The sequence below is a fragment of the Manduca sexta genome, chromosome 8 (genome assembly GCF_014839805.1).
Source record: "Manduca sexta isolate Smith_Timp_Sample1 chromosome 8, JHU_Msex_v1.0, whole genome shotgun sequence".
NCBI lineage: Eukaryota > Metazoa > Arthropoda > Insecta > Lepidoptera > Sphingidae > Manduca > Manduca sexta.
Genome location: NC_051122.1, coordinates 8,307,905 through 8,322,836, shown reverse-complemented (window position 1 = coordinate 8,322,836; position 14,932 = coordinate 8,307,905). Strand labels below are relative to the sequence as shown.

Here is a 14,932-nt window from a genome sequence, read left to right as displayed (position 1 = left end):
TTCAGCTGGTTCTAATATTAAGTCTCATCTTGATGGATTGTTTATTGATGGCAGTACCAAACTTATTTACTGCACCCAGGTATTGTTACATAATATAACAACTTCATTAAATGATGAAGTTTACACAAACTAAAAATCCACAGCCCATTTCTACTAGAGCAGAGTAAATAATAGTATTTATAAATTATAATAAATCCACAAAATTCACATCTAAGCTAAGCCCCACTTATAATGAGCAGCAAACAACTTGAGCACACTACCTTGATGTGTGGTTAAGTTTTTTGTCGGCTATTATACATTTTTGTGATCAGAAACATCATGTTACTCTGCTCTAATGAACATGCACCATAACAATTAAGTTTCCAATATGGAGTGATTAGGTACATCTTGTATTCTAAAAATGGCTAAATTAAGTTCAGTATTGAAATAGTAAAAAAGAAGGTCATTAAAAATTAATTAAGAAATCTAATTATTACTGCATAGTGGACGGCTGCTGTGTTTGGACAAGCTGTTGTCTGTGCATAAAAGATAGTTTTGAAGTCAAACTTATCACAAAAGAGGGCGCTGTTCAAATATTCATAAGTCAACATGTATAGTTTTGGAAAATAATATTATATTTAGTATGCACTTACACTAAGAGTATTTGGTTTGGTTTAACTTAATATTTGTTGCAAAATGTACATCACAATATGACTGAACGATACATTTAGGAAATTTTTATTTAGCACTTTAATAAACAATATATTTTTCCGAATCTGCTGCTATATAAGACTATGCATTCTAATATTGTAGGAATTTGGTAGTTGACCGATTAATTACATAATTCAGCTTTAAATTACATAACAATGGTTCTTTTCATTTTTAGGAAAAACTGATTTTATGTGTTTAAGCTTATTATTTAGGACCAATATGGCACAGCCTTGCTTAAATTATAATTAATTTAATGAAATGCATCATAAAAAGGTTGAAAATGATTTACAATTACTTAAATGAATGATAACAATGTTATTAAATAATTAATTACAATGGATTTAAAACTTATTTATTGAATAACTTGTCTAAAACATTGTTAGGAAATTTTTTATTGATTAAAATTATCGGTATAGCTAATATGCCTATTTTGCAGAATTAATATGATCAAAATATATACTTTAACGGACTATTCTAGTGATTATTGAGGTTCTAGTATTGTCAATTTAATTCGCGCACTATGAAATTATAAGCTTATTTACGTATGTAAATTGTGACTAGGTCCCTATTTAAATATTAATGACTAGAATAGGTACTTCATAATTTATTTAAGTGAATAATAATTCATAGAAGATTAATTAGCAAATTGTATTACTCTATTTTTCATTAAAATACATATTTTATAGAATAAATTTGCTGTATTATGGACATCTTAAAAGGCCCCATTCCAAGCAGAAATATGTAATTATATTTTATGAAATTTGTATATAAAAATGTCTAATGCATTAAATTTGCTACCTAACTTTTTAACTTACTAATATTAAACTAGCTAAAAACAAAGGCAATTTAGCAAGGCGTTTAGTGTTATATTAATGAATAAAATTCTTCATTCATAAAATTCTATTAATTGTTTCATTATATTGTATGAATATTGAATATAAAATATTGATATGTCAAACAAATATAATTATCCAGATTAAATATGATACGTGAGCATGATATGTTTGTAGATCACGTACCACGACTCATGTCCATGGATAAAAGTTAGAAAATAAAACTGTACCCACTAAAAAGTATCCTATAAAATAATATTGCAAGCTACGTGACTGAAAATCGGGCATTCGTCGTGATATAATAAACGTTTTCCATTTGCTATACATATTGTCAACACCTTCTAAATTCGCTATTGATAAATAATTGGAAGGGATTCGCTTTCCCGTTCCAATTCGACGGAAGTGCTCATTAATTGTGTTTTGATCTGATGTTGGTGTGGGACTTACATTCATACAGCTAGAACAAATCCAATATAAAACTGGACTAGCCGATGCTAACAACCTAGTTGACACTTGAATATGTACAAAAAATATGCAAAAAATACATAAAAACATTATATGAACTATATATACAAATATTGAAGGATCATTGGCCCCAAATCCTTTAGAATATTGCTTTGGCCTATAAGGCATCTTGTTTGAATTTCCAAATATATTAAATCTTATGCCAAGTGCTAAGCAAAGTCTTATATTATTAATTATGTAGCGCATGCAATGATACATTATTAGGAATAGTATTGGAAAAGCAAGAATGAAGTTTGGAATTTGCTTAAGCTTATAATATTTCAAAAAACCAACATCCCAGTAATGAGACTGTATATAAGAATATGACAGAGGCAATGAGTAGTTACACCATGGACTTTGGGCTGTCCCTGGCAACACATACTCTGCATTTGACAAAAAGTCAGGCAAGTTATGCTCATTGTGTATACAATATTTGAAGTAATTGTATGTTTGCAGCAAGAGAAATGGTAACAAACCTAGTATCACAGCCAAAAACAGTGCCATACAAGATATGAACAATGGTAACAACAATACTGGAAGAATAATTTTATGTTTTAATGTTTTGTACTTGTACACAATTTCAGGTAAAGTTCGCTCAATAACATTTTTCAAGCTAGCATAGATTATAAATCCTAGATTAACAGAACCATTAGACCTAGTGATCATAGAGAACCCTGTTGGTAAACCACACAATATATCAATGTTGGCAAACCTCAGGGTTTCATTATCAGTACATTTCAACATTGTATAAAAAGACATCCAAGCAAACAGTGTTTCGGAATATGGAGCAGAGAAAAATATGCTTGCAGGATTCACACAATATAATATGACTGATTTATAGGCTTTACACTCATTCCTTAGAACTCTTAAACTTAACCGATGTAATATATCAGCTGATTTTATGAACATTATAATGTTTACTAATGAAGCAGATATTAGCAATGTACTATGAAAGTTTACGAATGATCCAAGCACGCTGCTTATTCCATAAGCCACATATCTGACGACCAACGGGTATAGCGGAAAGAATGCTAGACAATTTTCATAAGTATAGCCGTATTGAGCAATGTGTATAAAGTACTGAGCATCCCATCTCTTCAAACCACCAAATAATTTATCCACAATAACATCACCGTAAGTTTTACGTAATGTTGGATCCTCAGGGCTTATGAAGACATTCGCATTGTGGTCTGGTATGACGAGGTTTGATATTGCTTGTAAAATAATCACAAAAATTCTTGTACTCAGCGCAAACCACAGTATTTTTTGCCTTGGAGAATACATATTTCACCTGTAAGCATATAAATTGTTTTATATTTTTTATTTAAATATTTCAGTCTTTAGTACTTTAGTAGATGATAGTACCTTATAGTATTAAAAACATATGATACTACATAAATTTCAGAAACTAAAGCAGTTAACTTTCCGCCAAGTAAATAAAAATAAATCCAACCACGGCAACGGCAAACAAAATCCATATTTATTTGACATTAGCTGTCAAAATTTAGACGCAATGCTACTCTTGATTTCAGAACAAAGACAATTCAGAGATTACTGATAGTAAGAGAATTATAATATATATGGAAACTTGCGGGGCTTGCGGGATTTCAGTTTCTTACCCGCGACAAATAAGCAAAGCAAATAAGAAAAAAATATTTTATGATTTTTTTTTACTTTTGACATTATATGCACGCCTATGAAATTCTATAATTATTGGTCAGGAAATAGAAAAACATAATTGCCTACTTTATGGCCACTATTTTTTTTCCATAGTGAATCGACTTGGGACGGTTTGAAGATTTATTAGGCGATTGTGGATGGAAGAGCCTGTAGGGATCGATCGCACTGAACCTTCGAATGTCAGATATCTGAAATTCTCAGTAAAGGCCAGGTCAAAAGTAACCCGAACCGGCGGGAATGCATAAAAAGATTAATGAAGGTGGAAGAAGCGCAAGATGTATGCCAGGATCGTGCAGTGGCAATCTATAGTCTCTGCCTACCCCTATGGGATAAAGGCGTGATACTATGTATGTATGTATGAATCGACTTGCTATTCAGCTCCGATATTTATATTATATACAATTTTCCCTTTCTTTCTATTCAATTATTTTAATTTCTTAGTGTTCTCAGAAATTGGTCGGGCTTCACTGATCCTGCCTTAGGTATAGGACTACTACAAATAGTAGCGGATGTAACGGTTGGGTATTCTTGAACACTTTTAGGATAAAAAGTCAAAATGATAAGTTAGTGACAAAGTTTCCGTACATTAACATAAAAATAATGCATGAATAAAACGATGATAATATAATTTTAAGTTTATTTATAATAATTGCATTCTGTCACATAATAATATTGTTACACCCAGATTCATACAACTTCCGACAATTCTAGCAGTCTAGAATACATCACAGAGTACAAGCCTATTTTAAATGATTATGAAAAGCGAACATTTTACTATAACATTACATTTTTCAACCACTATTCGAAAATAACTGGCCTTTTTTATAATTAATACTTTATGAAATATCTAGACAACCATGGACATGAAAAAAAATCAAAATCTTTTTGTTACTTTAAATCGGAATGCTATTCTCAGCAAATTGTTGTAAGGACAAACTATAGCTTTCTGTATTTAAAATGAACATAAACCAATGCATCCATGATGATTCATTACTGCACAACAAAACATTATTACTTTGATAAATTTCTGGGCATTTGAACATACTTCCTTCCTTACAAACCTGAGCAATAGTATTCTTCCATACTTTTTACAACTTAAATTTTATTTAATATAAACCACTACAATAGGCTACAAAACAATAGTTTAAATCAAAATAGTTTTACCACCACATTGTGATATGAAAAATAGTTGCAAAAGTTAGATTGAATGAATGCAAATGTATATATTATACATCTAATAACAAATCAAACTAGTTTGGTGCAGTTGGCTGCTTTTTCTAAGATCAATATAATACGCTTAAGAGAAAGTACAGACCTTTCTTTTATACGGCGGGAAATCACCAAGCCTTGCTTGACAATAACTTTGTTTGTGACGAATTTCATGTTTAACTCTTAAGACAGCACAGGAATGAATGATCAAACTTGCTATAACAAATACACATATAGACAAGATTTTATAGTGTGAAGTTTTTATATTTTTCTCTTTTTTTCGTCGTGGCAAAGCAAAACTATTTACATAAACCTATACTATACGTAGCTTTACGCAAACTCGTGAATCCACAATGTAAAAAATACATAACAAGAAAATATTAAATTAAACCGTAAAAACACATATGGTTCTATACATGAATACAAAATCGAGTGATTATTCTCATTTTGCGTGAAACTATAGACTGATACTTATAAACAATAATTTTGCGTATAGTGTCTAAGACGAAAAGGAATGAATAAAACATTAAATATGCAAAGGAAACACCTTAAACTCCGTGATGTTAGTCACAGATATACTATTATAATTTTAAAGAAAATTACTAAATATTATATATTTACTTACACCATTGTATTATACGGATAATAATTTATAATATTTTTTTTAAACGTCGCTATGGAAATGCGTGATCCTCGAAATTAAAAAATGTCATAAATAAATCACGGATATATGTAAGACTAAATCAATTGTTTTAAATTATTCCGATAGCGTCATTTTATTTTTATCCTAAAGCACAATAGGGCAAATATTCACACTACAATTCTTCCCCAAAACCATTAAATAAAGAAATAAGAGGGGCACCATTGTCTGCAGAAACAAACATGGATTGAAATAATAAACCAACATTTCCGACACTATCGCAAATATTGAAAACAAATACGACCGTCATTTTAAATGATCAGTATTTCATTTCTGAAATAAATAAAGACCGTTTTGCTAATAATTAATTAAACAAATCAATGTTAATAATTTTCCAGTAATCATATTTGAGTATAAATAATGTATAACAGAAGTGTAAGGATAATAAATGCATGTTTGTATCAAGACAATGGTCGTCGGTCGGTAGTTTAGTTGGTGTAAGCGAGCATTAGCCACTGCAGTGGAGGCGAGCGCGGGCGGGGGCGCGCAAGTGTTAGCTCATGGACAGCTGGCCCAGCGCCAGTAGCCTCTCCACCGCCGCGTTCACGTCGCCGAATGTCGCGATCAGAGCTGCAATACAATTATATTTCTCGTTCATTGCCTAGGCAGAACATCAAAAATTAACTTGCGGATATTTGAATATAGCCATAGTCACTTACCACCTGGTAGCTCTCAGGGTTGTAAAACATCTAAATTATAAACAATATGTGTACTGTGAGCAAAAAGAAATATATACTCGAAAATCAACCAAACAATTGTCACCTTGCAAATTAGCATCCCTGTTGAGGAATCCCATGGCAGCGAGTTGTTCCAGCTGCTGTGAGTAGCGCTGCTCGGGCGGTTGCTGCGAGTTGGTCTGGTTGTTGGACATGGCCGACATCATCCGCTGCATGAACTGCATACACAAATAACAATGGTCACCTCTAGGCCTACCATCTAAATTAGCATATATAATTATTTTAATACTTCCATAATTGTATTTTATGATTTTGCCTTGCGGTTTTCAAAGGTGAATATCCGTCGTGTCAGAGTAGATATAATTTAATATTATTCGATTTACGGCCTATTTCGATAAATGATTCTAATCGCTAATTATTATTATGTTCTGATTGTAAGCGAAAATTCACCAATCAAAATAGGGATTTTCTAACATGCTTGCAGTTGACTTATTATGATTGATTAGTTTTTCGACTCAATTCCGAATTAGTGATTGGAGATCTCCTCGCCTTTATTCCGACAGTTTTTCGAATGTACTATACTCATAATTAAGTTGCAATAATTTTATCAAGTGGGATTAAAAATCATCTACACGCAATATTAAAGAAATTTAATTTTAAAATGCACTTTGTTTTTACAGTGATAGCTACAATGTACTAATGTAAATATTTACTCAATCATTATCTCACTTCCTACACAATATACCTATAACTAAATAATTCCACACTTGGCATATTTGAGCGAATATTTGCGTTATTTTGCAAACCCAATATAAATTTGTACATAAAGAACATAACGTCGATATTGCTTACCCGAAAAGACAAAAAAAAAACAAATACTCCAAGTATAGTGCCATCATTTTACATACGGGGTCATTTTGACATCCGATAGTAAATGAAACCACAAACTTGTCTTCGTCTCTAGTAAAATTGTGCCAAAAATCATGAGGAATATTTTCACTAAAAATTTTACTTGACAAATTTTTGGATCATTTTATAGTTTTACCCGAATTTAACGTGTGTGTAAGTATATTTCTGACTGAAAGTGTAATGTTAAAGTATATGGATATATTTTTTAAAGAGTAGTAGTCGTAACATTAGGGTGTACAAAATAAAAATTACTTTTTTATACTTACTTTGTTCGAAACTTACACTTTTTTATTTTACGCCTATGGTTTTAATGAAATGAAATGATTTATTTGAATCTGTAAAATGTTATACATTATTTAGATTCCGTCAATATTAACTCTACCACCAGTTCGGAAAGCAGTTTTCACCAGAGAAGAACGGGCAAGAAACTCTGGTGTTGCTCTTTTCAATCAGTTTAGGGTAAAGACTACAGTACATGATAAGTGAGAAGAGAAAAAAAAAAAGTTTAGAGCAGTTCATTTATAGGCTCGTGAAATAAGGAATAAATTAATTTAAATTTTCATATGACTGCACAACCCTCTCAGGAATCATGAAATTTCTCTATTATCCTTATAATTATTTCCTCCTACCATCTCTAGCAATTAGAAATTGTAAGTGAAATTGGCAGAACAGTCCACACAAGCAGCACCCGTTCACGAGTATGACGCATGTGCCAGCCATCGACCTCCTCAACCATATTGTAGGAAAGTGGCTGAATAATTTATTGTTAAGTGTTATTTTCAAAAAGATAAATATATGGTTTTATTTAGTGACGCAATGTCAACATGACCATGTAGCAGTGCATAATCTACTGAAAATTACAATACTGCACATAAATCTACACACAATTCACAGGACAAAATGTTAATAGTTTCGTCGTGAGGGAGCGACGTCACGCGCAAGTCTGCGGCGCGCCACCCGCACATACAGACAAACTTTATGTCTATAATATTAGTGATTTCATTACGATTGAGACTATGTCACATCTCAATCTAGCTATGGAAATCACGTTTTTATATAATTTATTTCTAGGACTGTATACTTTAAATTAACTTACTTATATAGTACTTATGCAACACATACTTAGTACACCTTGCAGAGTATAATATGTTAAGTGTGAATTATGAAGAATCTCATTATTTATTCACAAAGGAACCCAAATTAAACTAACTGCAATTGGCATATTATAGTGCTATAAATATAAAGATCACATTGAAATAACGTGTCATGTTGATCGATATCAATAGCTTCGATAAGCTATAAGTATATAATATTTGTTAAGTCGTGTTCATGCAATATGTACAAAACTAGTCAGTAACAATGTTATTCAAAAAGAAATAGGCCATTCTCTAACAAATTAAACAAGACAATGGGTAGATAGTGTAGTGTGCGTAGTGTGCAACCTGTGTGAAGAGCTCGGAGTTGTGCTGCTGCCGTTGCTGTGCAGGCGGTTGCGCGGGGTTGGGCGGCGGCGGCGGCGGCGCGGCGGCCGCGCCTGCGCCCAGCCCCAGGCTCGTCACCAGCGTGGGCGCCGCCGCACGCAGCTGCTCCATGCCCTGCTGAATCTGCAGCAACGCGTTCAGCGCCTGCATCCACATCACACAAACGTTACTCACACAAAGGAAATACCACTCTATACATATAATATGACAGCAGAATGACCTGGTGTGTATGCACATAGAGAGAAAAATAATAAAAAAGGATGTGACTAAATAAAAATAATAGAACTTTGACATATCATAAGTGCAACTTTGTTCACCTACATGATAAAGTATTTTATTTATTTATTTATAGAATGAATACAACCAGCCATTTGAGATTTCTTTCCATCTGTCTGTTGGCTCATATCTCTAAACTACTGAACGAATTTTCATGTAGTTTTTACAGATGGACACAGTGTTAGGAATATAATATAAAGCTTTGTTTCATTAAATTCGGATATCGGAAAAAGTTACTCCTGTCCACGAAGTCGCGAGCACAGTAATTAGTAAACAATAATTCAAATATTTCAATACTAAAAATATTTATTATTTTGATTTTTTATTTATTTGTCTATATTTCTATAGCAAACAACTGTTATCCACTCTATTTAAATAATGATATAGTTTTTATTAAAAATATAATGCCTGTTATTCCATATCACTGTGTGTTGTACATATCCAAATTAGCTGTGTTATTTTTTTGTTTTTTACCCAGCTATTCTGGCACAAATCTTATAGAGTTTAGTCGAGATACGATTGTTAAGAATGACTTCAATAATTCGCTGTAAACAATGACTCAATCAATATTTTGGCAGTTGTATGCAATTTGTAATGAAAGTCAACAGACCTACACATAGCACCTGTTTAGATAGTAATGATACACATATCTCAATAATATTATAAATACGAAAGTGTGTTAGTTAGTTTATCTATCTTCCTCTCTCAAAGCAAAAAATTGAAATTATTTTTATATGAAGATATTAAGTAATGATTTTATATGGACCAGAGATGTATAAACTATTTTTTATACCGGAAAGATATCAGTTTCTCTGGGATTTTTTTACACACAAGGAGACCCGAGTTAAATCTATTAAACAATAGGTACCTGTGGATTGGACATCATTTGTTGCATCTCCGGGTTCTGCAATTGGGCTAGAAGCTGTGGCATCATTGTGCGTATTTGTTCTTGCAGTTGCGGATTGTTTGCGAACATTGGATTCTGTACGAAGTAAAAAAAAGACGTTTACAAATAACTATACTTGACATTATACTCACCTATGCGTGTTACATTTTAACATAATAGTAGTATTTATTCATATACACACTTTTCATGAAAGCAAATAAATTTTCATAAGTATTATATAAAATAAATGATTTTACTAAATTAAAATTATATTCCGCCAACAACATAACAGAACATTGAAACATTAAATACTCTTATCGAACCTGGTTGATAAGCTGCGAGGCCATCTCAGGGTCAGCGCTGAGCGCCTGCAGCATGCTGTTAGTGTAGGGCGCCGACAGCATGGACTGCACCAGCCGCGGGTTCTCAGACATCTGCTGCAGCAGCGACTGCATGCCCGGCGTGTTGATGAGTCCGGGCCCTGTGCCACCGCCAGAAGATGTTGTGTTCGACCCACCGCGCTGCCACGGGTTTGGCAATGGCTGCCTGTTCTCCGAGCCTTGTTGGGGATTTGTGCCATCTGATGGGATTTGTATATTTTTGTACAACATGCAACATGTATGCAATTTTTTAACAACTCAAAGATAAGGTGGCAATATTCTCATTATGCCTAATTATTACACTGGTTAACAGTGGCATAGAGTGAAAATTTTTGAAAGCGAACACGACACAATATTTTACGTACTAATATGCATGATTGCGGTCTGCAAATTGTTGTAATGATTATTAGATTCCACATAAATTCTACATAAAGGGAAGCCGTAGGAATCTGTTTATATGGACCCTTCACCACTGAGTAGAATCAGAGAACCTTAGTGCTTGCCTACTGCTGTTAAGTAGATAAAACAAAGTGGTGATATTTTCTTAAATTAAAACTTGCATACAATCTGGGTAGATAAATGTCTTCACAAGGCTGTGTAAAAAAGTCAGAGATGCATAGCTCTAATGGAAAGGTAATTAGTGCTTACCAGAATTGTCAACTAGTCCAGAGAATGGGTTGCCGGCCATACTGCTTGCCACATTCAACATAGGCTCTTGAATATCTCGATACATCCGTTGCAGTGCATTATACCCACCTGAATACATAATTGCAATATTAATTATAATTATAGTATGATTGTTTCCATATTGTCAATGTTTATACAAGTAAAAAGTATAGTAACAATAAAAACATATATCTAACTAAAATATCCCTATCAATAATGATATTCAATTTTCTATTTCTTCTCACATCAACCCACTTATTTCATAAGCTTTTCGCCGTATCCATTTAGTTGCATTTAAATTTAATTAGTTCTATTGCTTGTACTATCTAAATCTTAAATTTATAGGACCCTTCATGCCGAAACTTAAATAACCTAAGTAAAAAACCTCCTTTATTAATTGGTTGGTAATCCTTCTAAAGTAGGGATACCATTCCGACATTGGAAAAATCATCGCTCTTACTATGGAGCCATAATAAGAATAAAACAATACCAATTTGGAACTTAGGTTTGAAAGATTTGCCTTTATATTTAATATTCATTTTCTTAAATTTTTTAACCATTAACCAATTACCCAAAAGGACAATAATCACGCCGATTTTGATTCGTGACTCATTTTAACCTTCCAGCTATACTGATAATAATAGAATGAGGATGTTGATTACCAGGTATACTCTCGAGATTGGAGAGCGCGCGGTCGTGCGAGCGCATTAACTCTTGCAACATGGCGGGGTTGCGAGCCAGTTCCATAGTCTGACGCAGCAGTTCAGGGTTGTTCAACATGTGACTGATTTCAGGATTCCTCTGTACCAGAAATGAGGAATGTTTACACAAAATTCAAGAAAAATCATTTATAATATTTAACTATGAACAATATTTTCAGTAAAACACAGTTAAGGTGGAACAGGATGCATGGTCTTAGTTTGCAGGTTCATCCAATTCATAATTACAAAAGTTAAGATGGATCTTAGGATCAAATAGTTTATAATCTCACATCATCATCCATCATCATCAGCAAAAACAAATATATAAGAGATTCTTTTGTCAGAGACATTGACTTGTAAATTGCACATATTCTATTCTATGTAAATTTTAACAATATAAAATTATCATACCCTTGTAATGATTTATTCACCCCATGGGCTAATGTACAATTTTACAAAGTCCATCTTCCAAAATTGTGATGTAGAACTAACCAGGCTTACTCCCAATTAGGAAGTATTTTTTTTTAATACCATAAAACCAACAAATTGCTTATTATCACATGGAAATAGTCCTAACTTAAGATGTGTGATAAATTACCAGGTCAGGATTCAAGCAGGTTTAGATCAGTGTCATTATAACATCAATGCAAATATAGTCTATACTTGCACACAACAAATCAATTATTGCAAGTGTTTATATTTAATTCATTATTTGTTACAAGAACTTGGTACTCACAGCCATCAAGTCCTGCATCTGTGGGTTGGATGTAATGAGAGTGCGCATATTCTCAGGGTCATTCATCATTTGTTGCACCAGAGGATTGTCAAGAACTTGTCGCAACATGTCCGGATTGGACAGAAGTTCCTGTTGCATACGAGCCTGAAAGAAAATTATAAGGATGTAACTGTAGTACTACCACTATCCAGTATGGAAAACTAAGTTTATTATACTGATAATTAGACATAAGGCTATAGCTCCTAATATTTAAATGATGTTGCATTATATTAAATTATAACTGAATTATTTTTATATTTTTAATTTATTCACTTGCATGTTAATTATTATTCTTCACTGTCATAGACTTACACAACATTGTAATGAGACCTTGAAAAACTACAATACAGATTTTCATAGACAAATATAATCATATTTACTTGTAAATCCATAAAAGTGCTCTGTCCAAGGCCCAAGCTTTCAAGCCCAGCTAGTCCACCAAGGGAATTCAGGCCAAATGGGGTGGCACCAACATCAGCTGTCAACATATTATTATATAGTAAAGCTCACCAATTAACTATTGATTTTTTAATACCATATAATAGTCAGTGCTTGGATTCATTTTAGAAAAGTGATATTGATTTATAATTAATGGAACATTTAATTTATTGTAAACATGTGAAGGACATGAAAATATTGGTTTGTTGTAATGACAACTATTAAACATTTTTAATTTCTTTCTTACACTATATCAACATCAAATGGTCCTTCTTTATAAATTACTTTTCATTATTGAATACTTACAGATTTAATGTACATAAAATTAAATAAATATTATTTCCATTATGCTGACTTGTATTATTACAATAAAAAAGTTTAAATGGTAATATGTCTTAATTTCTGCAGTTGGTTAATCAAAGTTTGAGCAGAATGTAATGTTAATAACCCTTATCGTACCATACCACAAGACATTTTTTAAACAATGAAATTGTTATGTTATTATTTTCAATAAAATAAAACTTTCTTGCACATTTTATTGCAGTTTTTATATTATAATTTTCTCCCACTGTTTCGTAGACTTATAATTATAATATAAAAAGTATGATAAAATCTGCAAAATAGTTTAATTTTAATGTCTAACATTAGCATAAACATAAGAAATCATAATTTTAATTTTCACCAACAGATATTCAAATAATATTATAGTTTTAATAACTATATAATTGTCTATAATACTAAAGAATAAAGAATATCATCATTATTTTCAATTTTGATTTATGATTAAATTAGCAAGGACACAAGGCCTGAATAAATGCTATTTAAAATATAACCAGCATTAAAAAGTAATATATAAATGGGTGGCAGGGTAATTGACTTAATTGTCATTATATTTTTAAATTGAGAAATGTATTAATTCTAAATATGTATAGAACTCAATGTCACAAATAAATGTTCCTCAAGTCAACCAGCCTGCCATCAATATTATTTCAACTATGATGTCAAATTAATATTCTTACATTAACCATTTAATGTTACATGAGAGTTAAAATTTAACATTGTGAAACAGGGATTGATATTAACAATTATGTACTTTTGAGTGAACCCGAAAAAGTTGTATACCTAGCTCAATAAATATTCATGATTACTGACCCAATTACCACCACAGAATGGAACCAAACTTAGAATAATGAATTTTCAAATAAATTATATTCTAGAACTAAATACACTGTTATCTTGTTCTACAGGGATTATGTTTCACATTATAGTCACAAAGTTGTAATTTTGATAATAGATTAAATTGTAACTGCTAGAGAGAGCGAAGTTAATATAATATTGACATTATATCTATTATAAGAGTAGTCATATTGCAACATGTGTACAAGTTGCCTGACAGATATTTAATAGTAGTTATAACTAATGTTATATACCTGGAGGCCGTCGCGCTGCTCCCTCCGGCTCCGGCCGCGGGGGAGACTTGATAACCAGGTGAACTGTCAAACCATCCTTGATGTTGTGTTGCTTCAAGGTATCCGAATCATTCATGATTTTCCCGGCGAAAATCAAGCATAACTGTTCTGGCTCCGCACTGAATTTTGGGGACAATACTTCCTTGAGCTAAAAACAAACCACCAATCCACATTTATATTACGGAATCACTAAATAAATGTCGCCACTGACTGCGTGTCCAATATTTATGTTATTACGCCATGAACGACATTTCTTGCAGCGCCGTACTCACTTTTTTAATGTCAGCATCCTCTGCGATCTCCACTTGTTGTTTCTCTTTTGGTGTTTTCACTGTGATCGTAATTTTTTTGGGGTCCTCTTGTCCCTCTGCCATTTTGGCAAATCTAGAATGACTCTGTACTTTGGCGGAAAAGCAGAAATATGTACAAGAAATATATAATTTGACGATTTGCGTAGGGTTGACGGCTGAAGGTGCGGTTCACTATGGAATTATAGTACAATCTAAACTCTCTCGCCTTTGCTGTATTTTAAAAATTAACTCTATGTGTAACCCACTAAAGTTTACTTTTATTACACGTCATCCATAGTGAAGTTATTTACAAATAGAATTATTTCCTGACTCACTCTTCATTCTACGTTTGTTTATGGCTTCTCAAG

General features: G+C 32.4%; 2 protein-coding genes across 2 annotated transcripts; both read right to left on the bottom strand.

Annotated features, from left to right (window-relative positions):
- On the bottom strand, positions 1-3,734 carry LOC115440073 (GPI mannosyltransferase 2). Its single transcript, XM_030164228.2, has 2 exons — positions 3,393-3,734; positions 1-3,318 (listed from the first exon to the last, which is right to left on the bottom strand). The coding sequence occupies exon 2, from the start codon at positions 3,309-3,311 to the stop codon at positions 1,716-1,718; it is 1,596 nt and encodes a 531-aa protein (XP_030020088.2). The 5' UTR covers positions 3,312-3,318; positions 3,393-3,734; the 3' UTR covers positions 1-1,715.
- A 596-nt stretch (positions 3,735-4,330) lies between these two features.
- On the bottom strand, positions 4,331-14,648 carry LOC115440129 (ubiquilin-1). Its single transcript, XM_037436521.1, has 11 exons — positions 14,547-14,648; positions 14,236-14,422; positions 12,748-12,845; positions 12,329-12,472; positions 11,554-11,692; positions 10,874-10,981; positions 10,169-10,425; positions 9,828-9,941; positions 8,645-8,827; positions 6,379-6,511; positions 4,331-6,186 (listed from the first exon to the last, which is right to left on the bottom strand). The coding sequence occupies exons 1-11, from the start codon at positions 14,646-14,648 to the stop codon at positions 6,110-6,112; spliced, it is 1,542 nt and encodes a 513-aa protein (XP_037292418.1). The 3' UTR covers positions 4,331-6,109.
- Positions 14,649-14,932: the final 284 nt, after the last annotated feature.

Bases quoted from the DNA above. Each gene is read 5' to 3' on its own strand.
- LOC115440073 (XM_030164228.2), bottom strand. From the start codon at position 3,311: ATGTATTCTCCAAGGCAAAAAATACTGTGGTTTGCGCTGAGTACAAGA.
- LOC115440129 (XM_037436521.1), bottom strand. From the start codon at position 14,648: ATGGCAGAGGGACAAGAGGACCCCAAAAAAATTACGATCACAGTGAAA. The intron at 10,426-10,873 runs GTAAGCACTAAT...AAATCCCATCAG, and splicing joins TGGACTAGTTGACAATTCTG to ATGGCACAAATCCCCAACAA. The intron at 9,942-10,168 runs GTTCGATAAGAG...TACTTCGTACAG, and splicing joins CCTCGCAGCTTATCAACCAG to AATCCAATGTTCGCAAACAA.